General features: G+C 35.3%; 1 protein-coding gene across 2 annotated transcripts in view; it reads left to right on the forward strand.

The window, feature by feature from the left end:
* Positions 1-24,683, forward strand: part of LOC131666840 (myelin expression factor 2) — a 297,458-nt gene that overhangs the window by 184,587 nt on the left and 88,188 nt on the right. For both annotated transcript variants that reach the window (XM_058939827.1, XM_058939817.1), the window contains exon 8: positions 956-1,031. In XM_058939827.1, coding sequence (XP_058795810.1) covers positions 956-1,011 — 56 coding nt within the window. In that variant the 3' untranslated portion in view covers positions 1,012-1,031. The remainder of the gene's footprint in view (positions 1-955; positions 1,032-24,683) is intronic.

The raw sequence follows: 24,683 nt of genomic DNA on the forward strand, positions 1-24,683 counted from the left end.
ATTTCATATTAATAATTAGAGTAAATTTGAAAAAAACGAATTCTTACTCATTAACGCGACAAGACCACGAGAGTACGAACTATTAAATAAATTATAAGTGATAAGAACATCACAACGGTGTGGCCTTTTTCTCTATCAAAGGTAACTTTGAGTACGTAAAAGGCTCAAATAACACCATTATAAATTTAAAATGACATGGTTAGTGTCCTATACTAATGATATCTTGATTGATTTATGAACTATTTAATTAACTATATTCTAAATTCATGCTGACCGTTCCCTTTCCCTTTTTAAAAGATAAGGAATTTACAAATATACAACTTAAATTTACATCCTTTACTTTAATGCTCAAAACTCAAAAATAAATATCATAATAGACATAACAATTTTCTGAGATTTCACGTTAAAATTTGAGAAACCCACAATCACTATCTCTCGTTCGACTGATACGTGGCTCTACACTTTATCACTTTAGTATTAACGAGATGCAGCATGGTTTATCGGTCAATCATCGGTATTTCAATTTTATATGACCGGTTAACTATCGATTCCAAATTGACACACATTTCTTCCGAACTATAAATAATAAATTCAGATTTAAGTTATGAATATTAGTCATATTACTAACCATAGATAATAATTGGTCCTTACATATTTAAATAAGTAATAAATGATAAGAGGTTTGGTTTGATAATTTGATAATTTGGAATTAATCAAATACTTTATATGATTATGGAGATGATCAGTCTTATTACCTAATTTATCATATAAGTGAAAAAAAAATTTTTCTCATTTTTTTTATTTAAAATTTTTCGTTTTAATACAAAACCTTTAAAATGCAAAAATAAATAATTTGGTAAGCCTATGTTTACTCTTATTTTGCCAAAATAAGGTACATAAAAATATAAGTTTTAATTATTATCTTTCGAATACATTTTCTTAATGTTTCTAACAGCTATGATGAATCGATCTCGTTTTGATGGTAGAACACTTGAAGTGCGACTTTATTGAACAACTTTTGTAATACTAAGGTAATTTGCTTTTTATAATTTTTTATATTTTATATATGTATGTATTGTAACGAGCAGGAAATAATTAATTTCCACCCATTACCGCCATATTTCCAAGTAAAAAAATATCCTTTACTATGAGGTTATCTGAGACCTTGATTCGCATGTAATTTGCATTTCTCACAAGCGTTATAAACCAAAGGGCAGACGCATAAAGGCCTAAGTAAAAGTATGAGCGTGCTGCGACGTAGCTGCCTGCAACAGCGCATTCTAATCATCCAGTAAATTTTCTATTCTTAAGTGGATTTTTTCGGGTAATCAAAATAGTTTTTCATGTTAGAACTTTCTAATCCGAATTTATTTGAAAAAGTATATAAATGTTTCAGTGATGTTGTATATAGCCATTTTTAAGGCTAAAGGAAAACAAACTTGTACACTAAATAAATAATTACAATTTGAAATTGGTTTTTACACGTCAGTGAAATGATATACGTAAAAATAATAACACGCATTAGAACAAAACACTTCATGTGCTGTTAATGTTATTTCTAATAGAAATCGTCAAATATATTAACCAAAGTTAAATATGTCAGATAAGAATAATAAGATGTGACTAGAAATCCCACGGGTATGTTATCACAGATATTGAAATATTAACAAGGAAGGATGACGTTGGTAGAAGAAATACAATAATACAAAATTTTCAGTAGAACGTCAGTCAGGAACTTTACCAAGTAATACGTGTTTAATGACTTTACAGAATAATACAATAACCCAATAACCACAAAATAAACAAAAAAAGCCCTCCCGCCAAAATCATACCCAATAGTTTTTTCGGCGCGCTGGGATCAAGGTCATTTAAAGATCAAAATTGTTGATTACCATGCAACCTCAAATTTGACCATGGATTCGAAAAGAGCAGGAAATTTTACATTTGAATACGTATTTCTGGTTTTTTTCCACCTAATTCTTGAGAGTCATGTGGAGGTCAAACAAAGGATGGCTTTGGACTCATATAAACGAGAATTTGACATATTTTATGCACTTGAATCATATATTTTCATGTATTTTCTGTTACTTTACCATTGTGGGGTAAGACTGCTTTTAAGCTTCTTGCAGAAGAATCTATGAATAGACGCCAGTCAATAGCTTCATATTTTATATTCTCAAATTCATTTATCAATCCTTCAACGTCATTACAATAAACTAAATCGTTTTCTTTTGAAACAAATTTTCTAAACTGTTAATCTCTATTTCGGTAAAATGTTATGCGAGTTCCAAGAGCCAGGCAATTTGTTCCTTTCAATCGTGATGTTAACAACTCAGAAAGTTCTTTCGAGAGACTTGTCTCGAACTAAATCACTAAGTTCATCTTGATTGAACTAGAAAGAATATTGATATTCTTTATCATCTTTAAGTACTCCCATCTCATCTATATAATTTATATCATGCTCGTCCCTCGATTCTTCAATTTGTCAACTTATATTGCGTGTCGACATCTATGGCACCTCCACGTCGTGACGGCGGATAACGGCTTTTTTTATGCTTTTTTATCTGGCAAAGCCCTACAGTGAAGGCATGATGCCGTCATTATCGATATACGTCAAATTACGATGCATGGTTTCGGTTGGTCAGTATCGGTGGCTGATCAGGGTGAACAAGCACGCCCGCAATCGTCGTCATTATACGACCGCAGCTCTACATTGATGGTTTCAAAATCACAACAATTTTGTTACGTCAACAAAGTGGCGTCACAAAGTATTCATGCTTTATTTGTGAATGGGATAGCCGAGCAGGAGACGAACATTATGTGAAAAAAAGAATGGCCACTGTGACAAAATGTTACTCCAGGTAATAAAAGTATTTTATACGAAATTATACCTGTGCATAAAGTTATCCTCCCACCCTTACACATTACGTTTGATCTGGTTAAACAGTTAGTTAAAGCAATGTTAAAATCACCAGATGGAAGTAACGCCTTTACGTATATTTTCGAGAAGTTCTCCTCCATTCTCATCTTAAATACTCCCTGAAAACTTGAGGAAGTTTAGCGAAGAGCAAGAAGAGAGATTTCACCAAGACATCAAAGATATGTAGAAGTGATATCAAGGTTATTGGGATATAAATATGATGGCAGGCTATTCTGTTGATCTCTCAAGAGAGATACTACTTCTCAACACAAACGAAAATCTCTTTGCAGAACACAAACGAAAATCTCTTTGCAAATGAAAAAATGCGTTACTCGTAACTTTTTTTTCAATGAGAGCAAAATGCTCAGATTTCGTAATGCAAATCCATTCAAATACATACTGATACGAAACTTTCTACTATCGAACGGTCTTTATCCCGACCGATGTGCTTGGGTCACAGAGACCCTAAAATTAGATGCAGGACAAAGAAAATACATGAAAATATATGATTCAAACGCATAAAATATTTCCGATTCTCGTTAATATGAGTCCAAAGACATTCGAGCCTATGCGTCTTTTGTTTGACTCCCAGATGACCCTTGAGAATTAGGTGAAAAAAAAAATCAGAAATATGTATTTGAACGTAAAATTTCTCGCTCTTTTCGAATTCGTGGTTAGATTTAAGGTTCTACGGTAATCAACAATTTCGACTTTCAAATGACTTTGATCCCGACGTGCTAGAGTTACAAGGACCCCAGATTCTGAATCAGCGGACCAAAAAAACTATTAGGTATGATTTTGTCGGGGGGACTTTTTTTATTCATTTTATGGTCCTATGTTATATATATTATTTTCTACACGCATGTGTACTTCTATTTCTTGCTCTTTTTAAAAAACATAAATATTATTTTAGTAAGTTTTGTTAATTTATTTTTGCTTTATGTTATTTATGACGTCTACTCTGACAATGGGCCATAATTTTTCAAGTAAACTCTGTTCCAATTTTTTTAGTAGAATTAAAATTAAGAAGAGAATAGGAATATAAAATAAGAGAATAACAATTTAAAATAAAAGAATAAGAATATAAAATACATTTCGAGCAAAGTCTACATAAAAAAAACTTAGTACTATTTCAGGTCTTCGTCCCTTTGACTTGCACCGCGTTCTATCCTATTTTCTCTCAAATTAGCTGAAACTTCAGTATGTTATTCTTCTTGATATTTTGATCCAAAGCTTTAATGAGCACGAGATTCAAAAATCCATAGTTTCTGAGATACAACCCGTTAAAGTGTCGGTATATGGCTATCTCCTGTTTAACTAGGTAGGTGTGACGGAAAAATCCATCGCCGTCGCCCATGTCACCTTGTAAACACCGTACTAGCTACTGTGTGTGTGCATGCCGGAATGTGTGGGAAATATGAAACCATCGGTAGATGCGATCTGCGAGTCTCGAACCCTCAAGATTTAAAATTCTGAGGAATGTATACGTTTTTGCAGATAAAAACATCAGCTTTACACTCACCTACCAGTAGATGAAGATCACCTTCGACATTGCATACAAGGTACGTAGAGTTCCTAGTTTGTGTTAGAACATTCAATCGTATGCGACTTGGATCTTCTTCAATTGCTTGTATTTCTTCATAAACCGAATAGTTGTAGTTTATACATATTCGTGTCAGATTAGTTACTTCTAGGGGAGGCCTATTAAACACATCACGTCTCTGAATAGCTATGCCTAGTTTAAGAGCATTATCTTCTCCATCGATGCGAGCCATTGTTTTAGGAGGAAATCGTCCATCACAAATATAACAGTGCAAGAAGTTTTTGTTTCCCATTTTCTACTGACGGTTCTAGTATAGATAAAAGTCAAGATGAAATAACTCAATAGCTCCAAAATTCGTTACTTTATGACACGACTCTAGTGTAGATCTCGACGTAAATAATGACCAATTATCCTGAGCAACACTTTTGAAACACAACCAACCATCAAATATAACTGCTCTTCAATTATCCCTAAAAGGACTTTCGAAGAAGCAATCACCGAAAGTGATGTAGAAAATTGCCAAATACCCAGAGAAGGACCGTTGGAGACGAAACCACTCAGCAAATGGGAATCTTCTTTATCAATTATAAAAAGCAATCATTGCCCCTTTTGCGGAAAATCGTTAAAAATTCTGAGATGGGCTTAGAATACGCAAAATATCTAAGAAAACATCTATTATCCATCCATGAGACTAATGAGTCCGTACAAGATGGAGGTGACCACGCTAAGAAAATGTAAACAATAAACTAAGATTCGCGATTATGAGTAGGGTACCTACGATAGTTGCTCGCGTGCTGTTTACGCACTCACTCACGACCCTCGGGTCTGTGGCTAGCGACTCGCATCCACCGATGGTTACATATTCCCTGCGCATTCTGGCATGCACACACGCAGTGGCTAGTACGGTATGTGTAAGGTGGCATGGGTGACGGTGACAGATCTTTCCGTCACACCTACCTAGTTAAACAGAAGATAGCCATATACCGACACTCTAACGGGTTGTATCTCAGAAACTATGGATTTTAGAATCTCGTGTCCATTAAAGCATTTGATCAAAACACCGAGAAAAACAATATACTGAAGTTTCAGCTAATTTGACAGGGAACTAATTTCCATAAGGTTGGTCCTTTCAATTTTTCCTAAGGAAAAGGTCCTTTCAATTTTTTTACATCTTTTAATTCAATAATTTTCCTCGTAGTTTTCATGGAAAATTGACTACTTTTATAAGGACGTTTCTACTTCAAGACTAAAGTCATAACCATCGGCTTCAATTTTTTTTTTCTTTGGTGCAAATTCCGAGGCAGATAATGAGTATGAAGAGTTTGTAACACTTACTTGAGAATTAAATTCTTCAGATAGACTCTCCTAATTCATTGCAGTCTTCTTATTTTAATTTTCAATTTCTAAAGAATCTTCTCGTATTATTTCCATCGATTGATAGTACAAAGTTTTAAACAATTTGAATAATTGAGTAACGTTATAATTATGCAATACGTAAAATAAATTTACCATATGATATAAATGAAAATTTAGATGAACAGGAATTAATAGATAAACTCTCTCGGCATTTTGATAGAGATGTCCGCCTATTAATTGAAGCAAAACACATAAAAAAAATTTCGGAATTCATTAAAATCTTATCTTCTCTAGATAATGATGATCATATTAGTTCACACCATGCTCAAAAAGATAGCGGCGTAGAACAACAAATAAATAGTATAACTCTTGAAAATAGTAAATCAATTAATAAAAGCAATATCAATAAAGTATATAAAAACAAATATAATAATAGTACAAAACCTATTCCACTAGACATAAGCGTACCTAGTACTTCGTCGAGAAACGCGTAAGTGTTGCTTCACGGAAATCGGAAAAATGCGGAAGCTCACAATGAGTAGTAACACTAAAATCAGATGATACGTTAAAGTCAAAAGAATGATTAACCATTTTTTAAGAACCTAGACGAGAAATTAATGGTGAATTATTGAATAATGAAAATAATAATGGAGGCAGAATTTGCCCTGAAATACTTTTTTTACTAGATAATAGTCCAGTTAAAGCTTTACTTGATTCGGGTATCAGAATTTCTGCTATTTCGGTGGAATTTTGTGTTTGGGTATTTTTTTCTTCTTGTAGCATTTTCTTTAGGACTTTGATTACTTTGTTAAGTTTTGATTTATCTTGACTTGATCTGGTTATTTGGTATCTTTTTCTTATTGATTTTTTTCTTTAATTTTTTTGGCTATTCTAGAGGAGTTGATTTGTTGCGTATTATTTCTGGTTGTTATTGTAGAGCAGTCATTAATGGTGTTAGATAAGAGTACGTTGAGTGAATTTATGCAGCTTTCTATATTGATAGTTTTTTTATGTGGGATATTACACGTAATGCGTTCATCTATGGAAAGAGCATATTTTTTCCAATCCACTTTTATGTGTTTGTTTACATAGTTGTGTACTTGACGGTGAAGAGTCATTATTACCGGCGGATCGTCTAATGTAAGATATAGGTATGATGCCGCTTCGAAATAATTTTTGCTTATCCCTTTTACTATGGCAAAGTCAATCAAGTCCGGCAGCTTTTTTGAGTCTGTAGGCTAGTATGTTGGTTCTCCGGTGGATATCGGGGTGAATTTATTTTTTTGTAGTATTTCATAGAGTACTCTGCCTCCGGGTGTTGGAGTTTCTGATCTAGATCCCAACCACGGGTGCTTCGCATTATAATCCCCTCCTGCTATAAAACGGTTTCCTAGTGTTTTGAAGAATTCTGTCCATTTTTCCTTTGTGATTGTTTTGTCTGGAGGACAGTAAACAGCTGATATTGTAATCGATCCCTCTTTATCTTTGATGATTATACTAGTTGCTTGAAGGAAGATTTCACTAGTATGTTTGTGAACGTGGTGATTTATATATGTTTTGATTAGAATCGCAGTACCTCTGTGTGCTTTCTTGAGTGGATGATTTGTTTTGTGTACTGAGTAGTTTGGTATGTGGAGAAAATTTTTGCTAGTAAAGTGTGTTTCTGAGACTAACATAATATCAATGTTTTCTTGAACTAAAAATGCTCTTAACTCGCGGTGTTTTCTCGTAAGGTCATTTGAATTCCAGATAGCAATTTTTAGATTTGACAGATTTGACATGGTAATACTAATTTATTAATAGGTGTAGATACTAATTTTAACAATATGTCCATTGTTTGCAACATTTTTTCCATTAATTATTCAAGTTTATTAATTGAATTTTCATCGTTACTGTAATTGTTTTGTTCTGTGTGTACTGCTGTTTGTTTTGGTGTTTCTGTTTCATTCTTGCCGTTATATTTAGCTATTACCTGTGCGTATGTTGTGTTCGGTCTAACTCTATTGTCATTTGGATTTGAATTTGCATTTTTGATTATATGTGTTTGTATGCTATTTTGAAATGTTCTTTCAAGCAACTTGGGAAATAATTTTTGCTGTAATTACTTACGTACCGGACAAACTTTATAATTTGCTGTATGATTTCCTTTGCAGTTTGCACATATTACATTTTTAATTTTTTGTTTGATTGATCACTCTTTGGTTTGATGATATTCAGCACATTTAATACACACTGTACTTTTGAAACAGTAATTTTTCATATGTCCGTACTCTTGGCAGTTTTGACACTGAGGAATTTCTCTTTTTATGTTTGGTGGTTCGAATTTGATTACTGTGTGAAGAAGTTTGGTTATTTTGTAAATGTCCTGACTTTTATAATCATGTTCAATTTCAACTGTAAAAAGCGGTAGTGTTGCTTTTGTGATGCGATGCCTTATGTTATGAATACACTGCCCGTCAATCACTTTTGCCATGCTTACCTCAAAATTAGGCAAACTTGAAAGTTTTGTATCTCGGTCGGAAATCATCGTATCACAAAAAACCGCAGGGCATTTTAAAGGTAATTGCAAAAGCTTCCATTTAAGACGTGCAGAGACTTAAAAATGAAAATATGTGTTTTTACAGTAAAAAAACTGATTAAAAAAATTTCAATTTTTTTAACCTCGACTTAAATCAATGCCAATTCAGAACCAGGCGGTGAAGGACAAATCGACCTGAGGGGTTCGGAGGGTAATGTCTTTCCCTTTAAAATGAGCTCCCGCGGCGTTCTATCCGATGTTTTTTAACCGAGTTACGGCGTTTTTTGTAAAAAGCAACCTTTTTTCTAATCCTCAATTACTTCGACTTGCGTACGTTTTGGAAAAAAATGCCAAAGAGAAAAAAGTTTCATTTTGTGTCCAAGAATACGAAAATAAAGCTAAAATAAAGAAATAGAGAAAAAAATTTTTTTCGGTTTTTTAGCGCATTAAAAAAATAAAGGAATTTAACTTTTTTTACGCTTAGTTTTAGTTTTTTTGTGATTTACTACGTCCCTAGACATTATAAAATAACCTTTAACTGTCACTTCACTCGATATGCTATTGCTATAACTATGACTTTTCCGGTAGAGCGCATTTTTAACACGTCTACTCACCTCAAGGTTCAAGCGCTAACTCGTTTAATATATAAACAGGATAAAATTAACAATAAAATATTGTTCCCTTGTCAATAAGAAAGTAAAATGTAAATTGTTTAACGATGCGAGAGTGTGGGAAAATTCATTAATGGAACATTCATTATCGTCTTCAAACTTAATCAGATTATATATGATACGGGTCTTTTATGTAGTGCATATCCAAACTAATTGTTCGATTCAACATAAAAACGAGTTAGATCTAACAACATATGGATATGTAGTAAAAGATAGTCTCTTGTTTCCGAAGAGAATTATAATTTTATTTTCTCCTCCCAATGAATTAGATGATGCATGTAATAGTAATGATTGTAATAAAAATCGTGTATTTATACTTAACGGAAAATACCTTGCGGTAAATTTTTGTAATTGTATGAAAAATCAGACTTGTAATGTCGAATATAATTGAATAATGAAAGTGAAAGTTAATAAAAATTCTATATTAAAATAATTTTTGATATAATATTAAGATTTTAATATACGAGGTGTGATCAAAAAGTAAGGTGAATTTTGAAATTTAGCGGACTACGTCCGTTCGATCTTCGACTTTTTTATTTGGTTATGTCGGTACACTCGTCTAGAACATACGTTCCAAATTTCAGATTTGTAGTATGTTTGGTTTGTTTGTGAGAGGCATCAAGGTTAGAAGTGTTTTGCGTGCTCCACGATTTGCTGCTGTCTAAAAACATGGATCAAAGAGTTTGCATTAAATTTTGTATGAAAAATGGAATCAAATGTTCCAAAACACTTGAAATACTGAAAGTGGCATACGGTGAGTCTACTTTAAGCCAAAAAATGTTTACAAGTGGTATAAACTCTTCCAAGAAGGCCGAGAAGACACCGACGATGAACCTCGTTCTGGACGCCCCAGCACATCAACAACTGATGAGAATGTTGAAGAAGTGAAGAAAATAGTGTTGGGAAATCATCGAATTACCATTAGAGAAATTGCTGATGATATTGGCATCTCATTTGGTTCGTGCCAATCAATTTTGACGAGTGTTTTAAACATGAGACGTGTGTCAGCGAAGTTTGTTCCGAAATTGCTCAATTTCGACCAAAAGAAACGTCGCATGAGCATCGCCCAAGAGCTACTGAATAACGTCAACGATGATCCAGATTTACTCAACAGGGTTATAACAGGTGACGAAACATGGGTATACGGTTATGACGTCGAGACTAAGACTCAATCGTCCCAGTGGAGGCATTCTGGATCACCAAGACCAAAAAAAGCACGCCATGTTCGATCAAATGTAAAGGTTTGGCTTACAGTTTTCTTTGACTGCAGGGGCGTGGTGCATCATGAGTTCTTGCCACAGGGTAGAACAGTAAATAAGGAATATTACCTGCAAGTTATGCGCAATTTGCGCGAAGCAATCCGCCAGAAACGTCCGAATTTGTGGAAAAATAAAAATTGGCTTTTGCACCATGATAACGCCCCTGCTCACACATCGTTGCTTGTGCGCGAATTTTTGGCTAAAACCAACACAGTAACGATGCCACAAGCACCGTATTCCCCAGATCTGGCCCCCTGTGACTTCTTCTTGTTCCCAAAACTGAAGAGGCCCATGAAAGGACGGCGTTTTTCCACGATTGAGGAGATAAAGACGGCATCGAAGGATGAACTAAACAAGATCACAAAAAATGATTTTTTGAAATGCTTTGAGGATTGGAAAAAGCGTTGGCACAAGTGCATTATATCCGAGGGGGATTACTTTGAAGGAGATAAAATAAAAATTCATGAATAAATAAATATTTTTTGAGAAAAATAAAAATTCACCTTACTTTTTGATCACACCTCGTATGTAGAATGTAGAATATGCAGTCAGACTTTCGGGCAGCCCGGCCCGTTCGCGCGTCAATAATGAAATCCCTATTAATCCTAATGCGGCACTCGATACCGCGATCGTAAAATATTTAATCGGACGTTTTTAACAATTTTCGCTCGTTTATAAAAAAGAATGTAATAGAATTTCTCTGTCATATAACGGGGAAGCATATGGATACACTACAAGGCGTTTATATTTATAATATTTATTCTAGTTGGTTTCATAACATAAATAATTTAAGCAAAATAGAAAGAGATATATACGAGTATATATACGCGTATATCTTCACCTCGCGTTGTCGATTATGTTTTTTATTATATAAAGAGTGGTACTCACTTTTTGTTAATATTGTAAATATAAAATTGATCCAAAATATTGTTTGCTTTGTTATGTGAGCAATCGGTTTTCTTTGAATCTGGTCAGATTAACTGGTCCAATATATTTTTGTTTTGTTATGTGAGCAATCGCTTTTCTTTCAATCTAGTCAGATTAACTCGTCCGATATACATTTTTTATCGAATAATATGATGATAGACAATAAAATGATAATTCCCGTGATATTTTGTTTTACACAAAGTTATTAAACCAATGTATTCGACACTTCTAATACTTTATTATAACTCAAACTCTTATTATAGATTCAAATGAAGTCGGAAAAATGCAGACTTCTTAATTGAGCGCTGACTGCTAACTGAAGAATAATACTTGCTCGTTCTCACCGGTTGGTTATATATCTTTTGTTTCCCTTTCGTTCCTCACACTCCATCTCCCTCTAGTGCATATGTTTTAATCGTTTCGCATTACTTAGATCAGGACGCTGAGTGCAGCATGCTGTCGCAGCATACCTCAGCAGCTCTGCTCAGCGTCTTCCACTCGCTCCCGCCAAGAAGCGCACACAAGTGTGTGTGTGTGTGTGTGTGTGTGTGTGTGTGTGACCGAAAACGAGAGTCTAATCAAACATACGGTTGCATAAAAAAAAAGAAAATAGTCCGTCACGTAACATTTACATTTAAAAAATTTCCCTGAATAAAATTCATTGGATTATTATTATACAACTCGTTCATGCTGTCAATAACCGTGTGAACCATTTTTCTACTTATACTTCCAAATGAATAAATTTGTGTTACAAAATATAAAGCATAATGAAAAATCTTGTTAGCATAATCTTCTATAGTTATGTTTTTTGATTGACGCGCAATATCTTAATTATCATTAACGACAGTCTTATTGTATGTGTACGAGGTGTGTTCAAAAAGTAACGAGAATTTTTAAATTTCGCGGGTTTGGAGAGTCCGCTTGTATAAAATTTTTTTTTATTATGTTGGTACACATGCCCCTGAAGTACGATAAAATTTTCAGCAATATTCATTGCTTACTTTTTAAGTGGCAGCCGCTAACGTTAGACGTGTTTTTCGAGCTCGGCGATTTTCGTTTGTGAAAAAAAATCGATCAAAGAATTTGTATTAAATTTTGCGTAAAAAATGAAATAAAGTGTAGTAAAGTTTGTCAAATGTTAACAAAGGCATATAGTGAGTCTGCTATGAGTAAAGCAAGGATTTATGAGTGGTATGAGCATTTCCAAGATGGCCACGAAAACGTTGAAGATGACGAACGACCCGGACGCCCAAGCACATCAACAACCGATGAAAACGTGAAAAAAGTGAAAGAAATGGTTATGAACGATCGCCGAATCACAATCAGAGAAGTCGCTGATGATGTTGGCAGATCAGTTGGCTCATGCCATCAAATTTTTTCGAATGTTTTGGGTATGAAACGTGTGGCAGCAAAATTCGTTCCAAAATTGTTGAATTTCGAACAAAAACAGCGGCGAATGGAAGTTGCTCAGGAGACGCTAAATGAAGTCAATAACGATGCAGAACTACTAAAACGTGTTATAACAGGTGACGAAACATGGGTTTACGGATATGATGTCGAAACTAAGGCTCAATCGTCCCAGTGGAGGCATTCTGGATCGCCAAGACCGAAAAAGGCTCGACAAGTGCTGTCGAATGTGAAGGTTATGCTCACTGTGTTCTTCGATTTTAATGGCATAGTGCATTATGAATTCTTGCCACAAGGTCAAACAATCAATAAGCAGTACTACCTACAAGTTCAACGTCGTTTGCGTGAAGCAATCCGAAAAAAACGCCCGGATTTGTGGCAAAACAATTCATGGCTTTTGCACCACGATAATGCGCCTGCTCACACTTCATTGCTTGTTCGTGAATTTTTGGCCAAAAACGAAACTGTAACGATGCCTCAGCCTCCATATTCGCCAGATATGGCTCCATGTGACTTTTTTCTATTTCCAAAAATAAAGAGAACATTAAAAGGCCGTCGTTTTACAAGCATAGATGACATTAAAAGCGAATCGCTGAAAGAGCTAAAAGCTATTACAAAGATCGAGTTTCAAAAGTGTTTCGAGGATTGGAAAAAGCGTTGGCATAAGTGTATTGTATCCGAAGGGGACTACTTTGAAGGCGACAACATTAATGTAGATGAATAAATAAATATTTTTTTCATAAAACGAAAATTCTCGTTATTTTTTGAACACACCTCGTAAGATACGCTTGGAATCGATGTATTTTCGGTAGAACGTGACGCTTGAGGTGTTTGTACGGTATATTCGTTGGAAGATTCTAATGAATTACTCAACTTTTCTTAATCATTAGATATACAGGGTGGTGAAAAAGTATGGAAACACCTGAAAATCTCAGAGGGTTGGTCATAAAAATAAAATTCTTAAGGTCAGGTCCTGTATAACTTTCAACGAGGAATCCAGTGATGACCTTAAATTTGACCTTGGACCTTACCTTCAAGGTCATTTCAAGGTCAACCTCATTTTTTCAAATGAGAACCCCTATTTTTGATGCCGGAATCAAAATGAGCGGGAAATTTTACGTCCGGATACGTGGTTAGGTATGAGGTTAAAGTAACCTCTGAAGGTCAAATAGAGGTCAATGTCGGAAAAAGTATGGAAACCCCTGAAAATCTGAGCGTTGGTCGTAAAAATAAAATTGTTAACGTCAGGTCTTATGTAACTTTCAACAATGAATCCAGTGATGACCTTGAATTTGACCTTGGACCTCACCTTCAAGGTCATTTCAAGGTCAAATTTCTTTTGTTAAATGGGAACCCACACTTTTGACATCGGCAATTGAAAGAGAGTCAAATTTTACGTTAAAATATGCCTTGAGGTCCAAGGTCGACGTGACCTCTGGAGGTCAAATAAAGATTAACAGTATATTTATATCGAATCTCCAAAAATGTGTCTATTTTGATTATTAAACAAGAAAACCAGTTTCCCAATCCAGAATCCTTCTTTTAGCGCTATCCAGGAACAACGACGTGGACGTTGAAGGATTCTGTTCCATTTGGGGGCTTTTTTAGAGTAAGTTCCCCTTGCCTCTCACGTCGGCGTGCTGGATTATCGTGAGTTCCCCTTGCCTCTCACGTCGGGGTGCTGGATTATCGTGAGTTCCCCTTGCCTCTCACGTCGGGGTGCTGGATTATCCTGAGTTCCCCTTGCCTCTCACGTCGGGGTGCTGGATTATCGTGAATTCCCCTTGCCTCTCACTTAGGGCGTTTTTATGAATTATTATAGTAGATGAGTAAATTTATAACAGATGCTCAAATTGTTCTCCATTTGTTTCTTGACAGTAACCAATCCTGATGTAAAATGACTGAACTGCATGTCGAATCATATCTCTTGTAATGAGAGCAGTTTCCTCAATAATTCTACGTCTTAATTCATCAAGATTTTCTGGATTTGTTCTGTAAACGCGATCTTTTAAATACCCCCATAAGAAAAAATCCAATGGTGTTAAGTCTGGAGATCTTGGAGGCCACTCTATGCTACCTCGTCTACCTATCCATCTTTCGAAGAATGTTTCATTCAAGACTCCTCTAACATTAACTGCAAAATATGGTGCTGCACCGTCTTGCTGGAACCATGTGTTTTCGAAATCGTCTCCTTTTACAGCTTGTATTGCTGGAACAATTTGGTTTCGCAATACCTGTTCATAATTTTGTGCATTTAAATTTCCTTCGATAAAAAAGGGACCTATTATTGTGTCGTCTACAATTCCTGCCCACACATTTAGTTTTTGAGGATATTGAGTGTGAGTTGCGTCCATCCAGTGAGGATTTGTATCAGACCAATATCGAAAGTTATGTCGATTGACATTACCGTTTAACTGAAACATTGCTTCATCTGAAAAGACAATATTTCCTAAAAATTGTTGATTGTCAGTTATCATTTCCATCATCGTCTCACAAAATTCAGTGCGACGATCAGGATCATCTTCATTTAATTCTTGCATGAGTTTAATTTTGAAGGGATGCAATTTGTTTCTGTTCAAAATTTGAAGAACAGATGTGTGATGGATGTCGTGTTGTAAAGCTGCAGATCGAAGAGTCTCATGAGGATTTTCTACAAAAGACTGTAAAACATGTAAAGATTTTTCTTCGTTTGTTGCTGTCGATGGTCTACCAGCAACAGGACGATTTCGAACAGATCCCGTGTCATCAAAACGTCTTATTGTTTTTGAAACAGTTCCTCTTGATATAGGAGTACCATCGTTTCGAAATGTTGCATTAAACAGATTAGTTACCTGTGTATATGACCTATGCATATCACCCCAACCTCTCATCATCAAAAGTGATATCCGTTCTCTTTCGGACAATCGAAACATTTTGGTTTCAAAATGACTTCTTCGTACAAAACTAATTTACAACAAAAATATTTGGTGATTTTGTCAAATTTTATCTCTTGCAACTACAGAGTGTTATTTATGCAGTAATACCAAAAATGTATTCGTCAAGCGAATTGAAATAAAAATTCATTCATTCATAAATTTATTTTCTATCTAAAGAAAACCTTTTTTTAACAATATCATTTATGTAACTACGCGGACATGAAAAAGTCACACATAATATTGAATTTTCGACTTTTAATGAGAAAGCTATTTTGTTAAAGATACATTTCGTCAGTTTGGCGGAATAATCGGACAAGTTGAGTTTTATTTGTAAAAGCGGACACGTCGGATTTTCATTTGAAAATGCGGATACGTTGGCTTTCTTTCTTTTCTTTCTTTCTTGTAGAAGCGGGCGTAACGAAAATAATTTTTTCTTGTCTAATTTAAACTTAGCAATACTTTTTTAATGTAATGGTTTGAATAGTAAATGAATGTTAATGAAAATAGAAACGAATTTTTGCGGGATCCAACTTCGTTTTCGCTATTTGTTTGAAAGGCTACGATTTAGAAATTTTTTGCAAATGAAACGTTTTACCAAATTTATACAAATGAATCATTTTAGCAAATTTTCGTAAATGAATAGTTTTTGCAAATTTCTGCAAGTGAATCGTTTTTGCAAATTATTACAAACTACATATCTGATTTTCTAAATTATTTTCTTATTTTAGCCAACTTATTCAGTAATTTTGGAAATCGCCGTGTTTCCGTGTAGCCGTGTATCCCGATTCAGGTTCACGGTAGCGTGATCGAGATCAGTGATACTAAAACCTATTCAACAAAGCACCCCGACGTGAGAGGCAAGGGGAACTTACTCTAAAAAAGCCCCCCAAATGGAACAGAATCCTTCTACGTCCACGTCGTTGTTCCTGGATAGCGCTAAAAGAAGGATTCTGGATTGAGAAACTGGTTTTCTTGTTTAATAATCAAAATAGACACATTTTTGGAGTTTCGATATAAATATACTGTTAATCTTTATTTGACCTCCAGAAGTCACGTCGACCTTGGACCTCAAGGCATATTTTAACGTAAAATTTGACTCTCTTTCAATTGCCGATGTCAAAGGTGTGGGTTCCCATTTAACAAAAGAAATTTGACCTTGAAATGACCTTGAAGGTGAGGTCCAAGGTCAAATTCAAGGTCATCACTGGATTCATTGTTGAAAGTTACATAAGACCTGACGTTAACAATTTTATTTTTACGACCAACGCTCAGATTTTCAGGGGTTTCCATACTTTTTCCGACATTGACCTCTATTTGACCTCCAGAGGTTACTTTAACCTCATACCTAACCACGTATCCGGACGTAAAATTTCCCGCTCATTTTGATTCCGGCATCAAAAATAGGGGTTCACATTTGAAAAAATGAGGTTGACATTGAAATGACCTTGAATGTAAGTTCCAAGGTCAAATTCAAGGTCATCACTGGATTCCTCGTTGAAAGTTATATAGGACCTGACCTTAAGAATTTTATTTTTATGACCAACCCTCTGAGATTTTCAGGTGTTTCCATACTTTTTCACCACCCTGTATTTAAATTATGTGTCTTTTTGATATGGCTTATAAGTGTGTGAACGTTGCTGAATTTGAAATCAGAAGATGTAATATTACACTGCACTTCGCATTTTTTTAATAAAGAATGTTTCAAATTTACATAACTTGATAATGAGTCAAATGATGAGAAAGATTCTGGACAATATAAGCAATTTAATATTTTTCAAGTAATAATTAATTAAAAAATTTGTAACGGTCTGTTTTATTCTAAAAATAAAATTAATTAATTTTTCGTGGAGCAGTAAAATACCAGCAGCCAGCTCTCCGCACTCCGCATTGCACTGTCGCATTAGTTTATAAGAGTAACATTAATTATTTATTTATTTATTACGACAGTAAATGGATAAGTTTCATGGTTAACAATATACATATATACATTACAAAATATTGTAAAAAATATTGTAAATATTGCAAGGAAAAAAAAGAATACTTAAAAACTAAAAAAAATAATATTTAAAAATTAACAATTGTACAGCTTGCCTAGACTTGGCAGTGAAAACTATCATGTTAACCAGCAAAAATGTAAACTAAATATTGTGCCATTCTATCACTATCTTCTTCTATCACTGTCTGATAAGCATCTGTCTTACTGTGTTGTAGTAATTCATGCTAGCTTTCTTCTCATTTGCATGTATTATCCTTTGCATCTTGTTTGCGAGGGTGGTCCGATAAGTACTAGCCTAACCGCCCGATGGCGCCACTCTCGCAAAAGTAATATTCTATCACGTAGTACAACCTTCTCGATGGTTACTGTCAAGATTTCAGCCGGATCGGAGTTGCAGTTTATTTTTGAGAGCGTGTGAAAGCAAGTGTGTCCGTTGATTTTTGAAAAATGGAAAAAGAGCAGTATCGGTCGGTGATTCGATTCTTGTTTTTGGAAGGGAAATCGCGCAGCGAAATCAAAAAGCGCTTGGATGCTGTGTCCGGTGACTCTTCTCCTTCGATGGCGACCGTCAAAAATTGGTTTAACGAGTTTCAACGTGGTCGCACGTCGATTTTTGAAGAGCCACGTCCAGGTGCTCCGAAAACGGCTACCACGGAGGATAACGTGACAAAAATTCACGATCTCGTATTGGCAGATCGATGATTGAAGGTGCGCGAGATAGCTAAGATCGTAGGTATCTCAAAAGAACGCGTATGTCATGTCCTGCATGAAATTTTGGGCATGAGAAAGCTGTCGGCGCGATGGGTGCCGCGTTTTCTCACTCCGGACAACAAACGCAACCGTGAGACAACTTCAGAGCAATATTTGACGCTGTTTAAGCGCAATCCGAAGGAGTTTCTGCGTCGTTTCGTGACAGTCGACGAAACATAGATCCACTGGCATACAGAGAAACAAGAAAGAGAACGAGGAACAGTCGAAACAGTGGACTTTACTCGGCGAAAGTACTCCGAAGAAGGCGAAGACTGCCCCATCGGCCGGAAAGGTGATGGCCACCGTTTTCTGGGATTTACAAGGTGTGATCTACATCGACTACCTGGAGACGGGCAAAACGGTCACAGGGCTGTACTATGCCGAAATATTGAGCCGATTCGAGGTCGAATTGCAGAAAAAACGGCCCCATTTGGCGAAGAAAAAAGTGCTCTTCCACCATGACAACGCACCGGCTCACACCTCCGTCGTCGCCATGGCCAAATTGGTCGAATTAGGCTACGAACTGCTGCCCCATTCACCGTATTCTCCAGATTTAGACCCGTACGACTTCTTTTTGTTTCCAAACTTGAAAAAGTCACTCGCCGGGTAGAAATTTGAGTCGAATGAGGAGATAATCGCTGCCACGGAAGCCTACTTTTCAGACCTCGAGGAAACGTATTTTTCAGACGGGTTAAAGAAGTTGGAGCATCGCTGGCCCAAGTGTATCGAACTGAAAGGAGACTATGTTGAAAAATAACACGCCACTTTTCCAAAATTTTCGTTTTTCTTTTGTAGGCTAAGTACTTATCGGACCACCCTCGTAGATGGGCCGGACAAGTAAGTTCAACCGTACATGTTACCCTATCGTAAGGGAACATACTTTGATGTTATATAATATTGGTGCAATTGCAAGTGGATGTGATAACCACATTATTTATAACTATTAGCGAGTAAACTGAGTTAATGATAGTTTACGTTCCTTGAGTTCTTCTATCGAAATAGAGAAGAGCTCTGTTGTTACCCAGATTGTTGATATCCCCGTAGGTCATCCTGATACAATTTAGACTGTAATCGTTTTCGAGGGATTGGCAGTGCCTTTTGCATTAAAATCTTGTTAGTGTTTTCAATAACAGCTATGTTATCAATAATGTCAAAAACAGTTTCGATAGGTTCGTATTTTGCCTTATGATTGGATTCTTCAGATTCTGATTTTGAAATTGTGTCTTTCATAAATTGTATATATTGAATACCCATAGTGCGGGGTTTTATGTCTAATTTTAGATCGAGTTTCACAGTGTCTATTAAGTCTATCCGCGATTCCAAAAATGTATTAAAAAAGTCTATTATAACTTTAATTTTCGCGACATTCCATTTCTCGAAATAACAGAACCGTTACAGTACATTTCTGTTTACTCAATGACTGCTTCATAATTAATATTTCCCACGATTAAAATTAAAGTGAATTATTTTGCACACGTATAAGAAATATCATAGCTTGCTCGTACTCGCCGTGCCGTAATTTATTTTATATTGTTCGCGTTGAATTTAATTATTTATGTCTTAGTAATGACAGCGATTATGAAAAAAAAAAAAAAAATTGAATTTATCGTGTCTCTCCAAAATTAAAGTAAGTACTGCACGATTTAATATTCAACCAATATCGTTCATACAGGTCTTCATTTAGCCGTCCTGCGTGAATGCGTTGCGTAACTATGTAAACTAATTATTACATTTTCTTAACTAATGCGTTGAGGAATACGCAGTAGCGCTTTCACGTTCGTAACTTCATAGAAATTTCGCCTAGCGAAATTATTGTTTTTCTTATCAACGTTTTTTGTTCGTTTGTTAGTTTTATTATTTGATTTTATCAGTAAATTTAAGTGTCGAGCCTACACACTCACACACTCACCTATACTTTACATCCTTTTCCTTGTAAATTTTTACTTGATACAGATACTCGTTATTTCTTATTAAATAAATAGGCTCACTTTTAAGTTTACGATGTTGTTAATTTTCCATCCTAGAATTCCTTTCCAACAGAAATTTATTCATTCGCTAACATATTTATCTATGAAGACAAGAAGGGATTAAATCGAACAACATCGCTACCCGAATCTAACAGTGTTCCATCGAGGTAAGCCACGACCTATCTAGCATTAGCTAAGCCAAGCTAAACTTTAACTTTATTAGTTTAACTTTAACTTTAGTTGTTTTTTTTTGACTCCTTGAAACCTCGAATATTAGCTACAATATTTACCGTCGACTTTGTAATAACTAGTTTTTATCCCAGTGAGGCACTCCTCTGGTATCCAATTATTTATCAAATTACACTATAGAAGTGCCTGGCGTCCAACTTTAAGTTTAATTAATTAACTGAGCCATGGTATAGCCTGTACCGTAAATTAATTTTTATGCGACTCACAATTTTTGCTGATCTTAATTCTGACCACTATAACTTATTGTTATCTATGCTACCTAGTACCATGGTAATTTGTTGTCGGGAAAACACTATGTTACAAATTTTCAAACTCTAGCTAATTTGAGCAACCTCAAAAATAATTCTCGTCATCGTTATTTAATTCACTTTTAATAGTTTATAAGCTAATCTATAAAAACGGACATGAATGTTAATATCGAGATATAGAAGTACAAAAAAACGAAGTTTCCTACAATATTTAATCGATCTCAATTATTACAATGAAAGCTATACATGCGACAAAATTTTTCTAAAATTTTTATGAGCTTTTACAAGAACCATTCAATCATAATATTAATTTTGATATTGTTTCAAATAGAACTGCTTAATTCTATCAATTTTTTTACGTACTATTCAATCCAACTTCTAATCATCATCTGCATTATCAACTTTTGATGAGTCATCAGAATTAGCATTATTTTTTGACTTTGTTGAGCTTTTTAGTTTGTTAATAACATGTTCAATTGCAGTGCTAACAGGATCTTTAGCCATATCAATTCAATAGATTCCTTTTTGTATCAATACCTATATGAGTATACGAGGGGGGGGGGTCAATAAGTCTTTACAAAAAGAAGGAAAAAGAAATGTTTTGCGTATGTAATTTTTTTTTTAATGTTCATCATAATCTCCTTGAAGGTCGATACATTTTATTAAACGGCCTTCCAGTTTTTTTAAGCCATCAGACTAATATGATTTCTGAAAACCCTCAAAATAGGCATTTGTTTCGGCGATGACTTCTTCATTCGTCGTGAATCGTTGTCCGGCAAGCCATTTTTTGAGGTTAGGAAATAAGAAAAAGTCACTGGGTGCCAAATCAGGCGAATATGGTAATTGGTCAATTAATTCGAACTTTAAATCGTTAATTTTTGTCATCGAAACTACACACGTGTGAACTCGAGCATTGTCTTGAAGAAAGAGGCATTTTTTTGTTCAAGTGAGGACGTTTTTCTCTGATTTTTTCTTTCAGCTAACCTAATAATGACGTATAATATTGTCCAGTGATCGTCTGGCCCTTTTCGAAGTAGTCGATGTAGATGTTTCCATACGCATCCCAAAAAACCGTGGCCATAATCTTGCCAGCTGACTTTACTATCTTTGCCTTCTTTGGAGCTGCTTCTTCTGCTGTACTCCATTGTTTGGACTGTTCTTTGGTTTCAGGAGTGTAGTGATGTACCCGTGTTTCATCTACGAGATGACGCTAAAAGTCTTCCGGATTACGACGTATGCGAGCCAAAAGAGCCTTAGAGGTGACCACGCGGGTTCGTTTGTTTTCAACAGTGAGCAAACGCGGCACCCATCTTGTTGATATTTTTTTCATCCCCAATTTTTCATGCAAAATTGAAATGATTGTACCCTTTGATACCCCTGTTGCCTCAACTAATTCTCGCAATTTTAATCTTCTATCACTCAACACTATATCGTGGATTTTGTTGACCATTTCGGGCATACTCACTTCTACGGGGCGTCCTGAACGAGGTTCATCTTTTGTTGTTGTACGGCCGCGTTTAAATTCATTTACCCAGTTATAAACAGTCTTAAACACAGGGGCAGACTTGCCATGAACGGCGTTCAACTCAACTGTGATTTCTTCTGGTGTAAGGCCTTTCAAATGAAAATGTTTTATTCCCGCTCGAAACTCTGTTTTTTCCATTTTTGAAATAAAACAAGAACTTTTTGTTCAACCAACGCTTACAAAAAAACGACTTAATGAATCGAGCTGAAACTTTGTACGATATCTAGTTAGTAGTATTGCTTGCCAAAAACATCATAATTTAAGCATGACGAGCGCCATCTCGTGGATTTTGTAAAGACGTATTGATCCCCCCCCCCCTCGTACTTACAATCAAATATCCTAAATTCAAAACGAAAAGCGCTTTGAAATATATATCAAGTGTTTGCAAAACAGAGTCAACTTTGTAGCAGATATGGTATATAATAAGTAAATGTCTATATCATCATTTATAGGTCCTATTGTCATGATGTAAGGTTAAATAGATAATTTCAATTGAGCAGCTGCCGCTTTAACTTAATTTTTTATTCTTGTTATATCTTCTTCAATCTATAAGGAAAAATAAAAAATTTATTATAATATTTTTCCAACAGTGATTTGCCTAATTTACTTTCTAATTTCTTTTAGTAATCATTCAAGTGATTTTGCCATTGCATTTGTTAAAGCATTGTTGCTAATTTCCAAAGATATCAGATCTGTTTTGTTTTTAGAACCTTCATCGCGCACGTACTTATCTAAAGATTGTGTCATTTGATCTGTTTCGCTGTCTTCTAATTTTTTCTGCGGAATACGAAATTAAATAAAAAAATAAGTTATCACTATATTCGTAAAACGAAAAATTGAAAATACTTTAATTTATATAATCATTCAATATTCAATTCAACGCAAATGTTTGAAAATACCATAGCGAAACTTAGTGTTGTGCTGGACTCAGCACAAACAAAAGTTTTGGAAAAAACCTTTAACAAAGAGAGAAATCTGACTCGTTTTTTAGTATTCACGAGAGTGGATCCATAATTCTTTTTCCAATAGTTGAGGAATAAAGCTCTGTCGCCGATGGCAGGAATCAAAGCTACTATAAGTTTTTCGTCCAATATCGGTAAAATTGCCATTGTTATTTTATTCTCTGTAAATTTGTTGAGTGTATGTAGTTCTTATTTAGAAAAAATATATTTCTATGCAACAAAAATGCGTTATATCACGTAATGAGCAACTTGTATAAAAAATTATTCCTCATATCCACAGTAATGCAGAATTGAAATATATATTGAAATATATATCGTAAATCTCTTATTTTTTTATGATAAAAAATTTCACAAAACAATCATTTAAATCACCTTCGTCAAATATATTAATATTCAATATTTTTTTATGTTAATTGCAACATTTTTTATGTTAATTGGACATGTTAATTGTAATTTGTACGTGGCTTAAAGAACTTGTTTTAAATTTATTAGGATTGCTTTCTATGCCTCATTCTGAATCTTTGTGCTCGCAATGTTGAACGAAATACGGATGCCTAAAATTTTCACGTTCGTTTCGCAGCGCAATTTATGCTTAATACGGGTCAAAAAAAAAGAAACTTTCTTGAATCTGCGTTTTACCAGTAGCTTATACCCCCAGGAAGTTGAGTGCCGAATTATGTAACAAGCTTTGCAGCTACGAGTCGATTCTCGTTGGCATAAAAACAGGTAATAGGGATAAGGAAAGCAGCAGGTCGTTGCGGGTTTCGTCGTGCCTTTTGCGAATCTCGATCCGATGCATCTGAGCTATTCAAAAAGAGCGTCGTGCAGTTTAATGTCGATGTCGGTACCCGGAGAGTAACGTGTAGTTGCCTTTATGCGGAATTGAGGGAAACAGGTATGTGCAAATAAAAACAAGCAGGTACAAGAAATAACCTTTTAATAAAATAAAGACAAAGCAGTAAGTTACAGGCGTGTAACGGCGAGGTGAGGAGAGAGCAAGCACTATTGTTAGAAAGTAGCAAGAAAGAGAAACACAATAACGTCGGTACTGACAAACCTCTCGAGCCTTGATCAACAAAGGTCGCTCGTAAATGTTGAAGGTGGAAACGGTGCTGTGATCTTCTCGAGTGCAGGCATTCGGAATTCCAGCACGTGCCGGTTCATTTAGCATAGCACTTACAGTATCACACGAAATAAAAAGAAATTCTCACATCCGGGAGAACCAAAGAACCGCTCTCGCACGAGTAAAAACCGTAAAATCGTCTCTTGCTGATCAAGGTACGCGCTCACGTCAATAGTTGAGCAGTGACTATCACGGAAGGGGTCTTCCCCTCTCTCATGTGTGGAACAAACGAAAATACGAGGTCTGCCCGGAAAGTATCGGGCCTACGTTTATATCTTCGCGCCATAGTGTTCGAGCGACCTCTACCGGACAGAAACGTTAACATTAAAGCCTCACGAATCTATTGG

Source organism: Phymastichus coffea, unplaced genomic scaffold, assembly GCF_024137745.1.
Source record: "Phymastichus coffea isolate CEN01 unplaced genomic scaffold, Cenicafe_Pcof_1.1 PCOF00004, whole genome shotgun sequence".
Lineage (NCBI taxonomy): Eukaryota > Metazoa > Arthropoda > Insecta > Hymenoptera > Eulophidae > Phymastichus > Phymastichus coffea.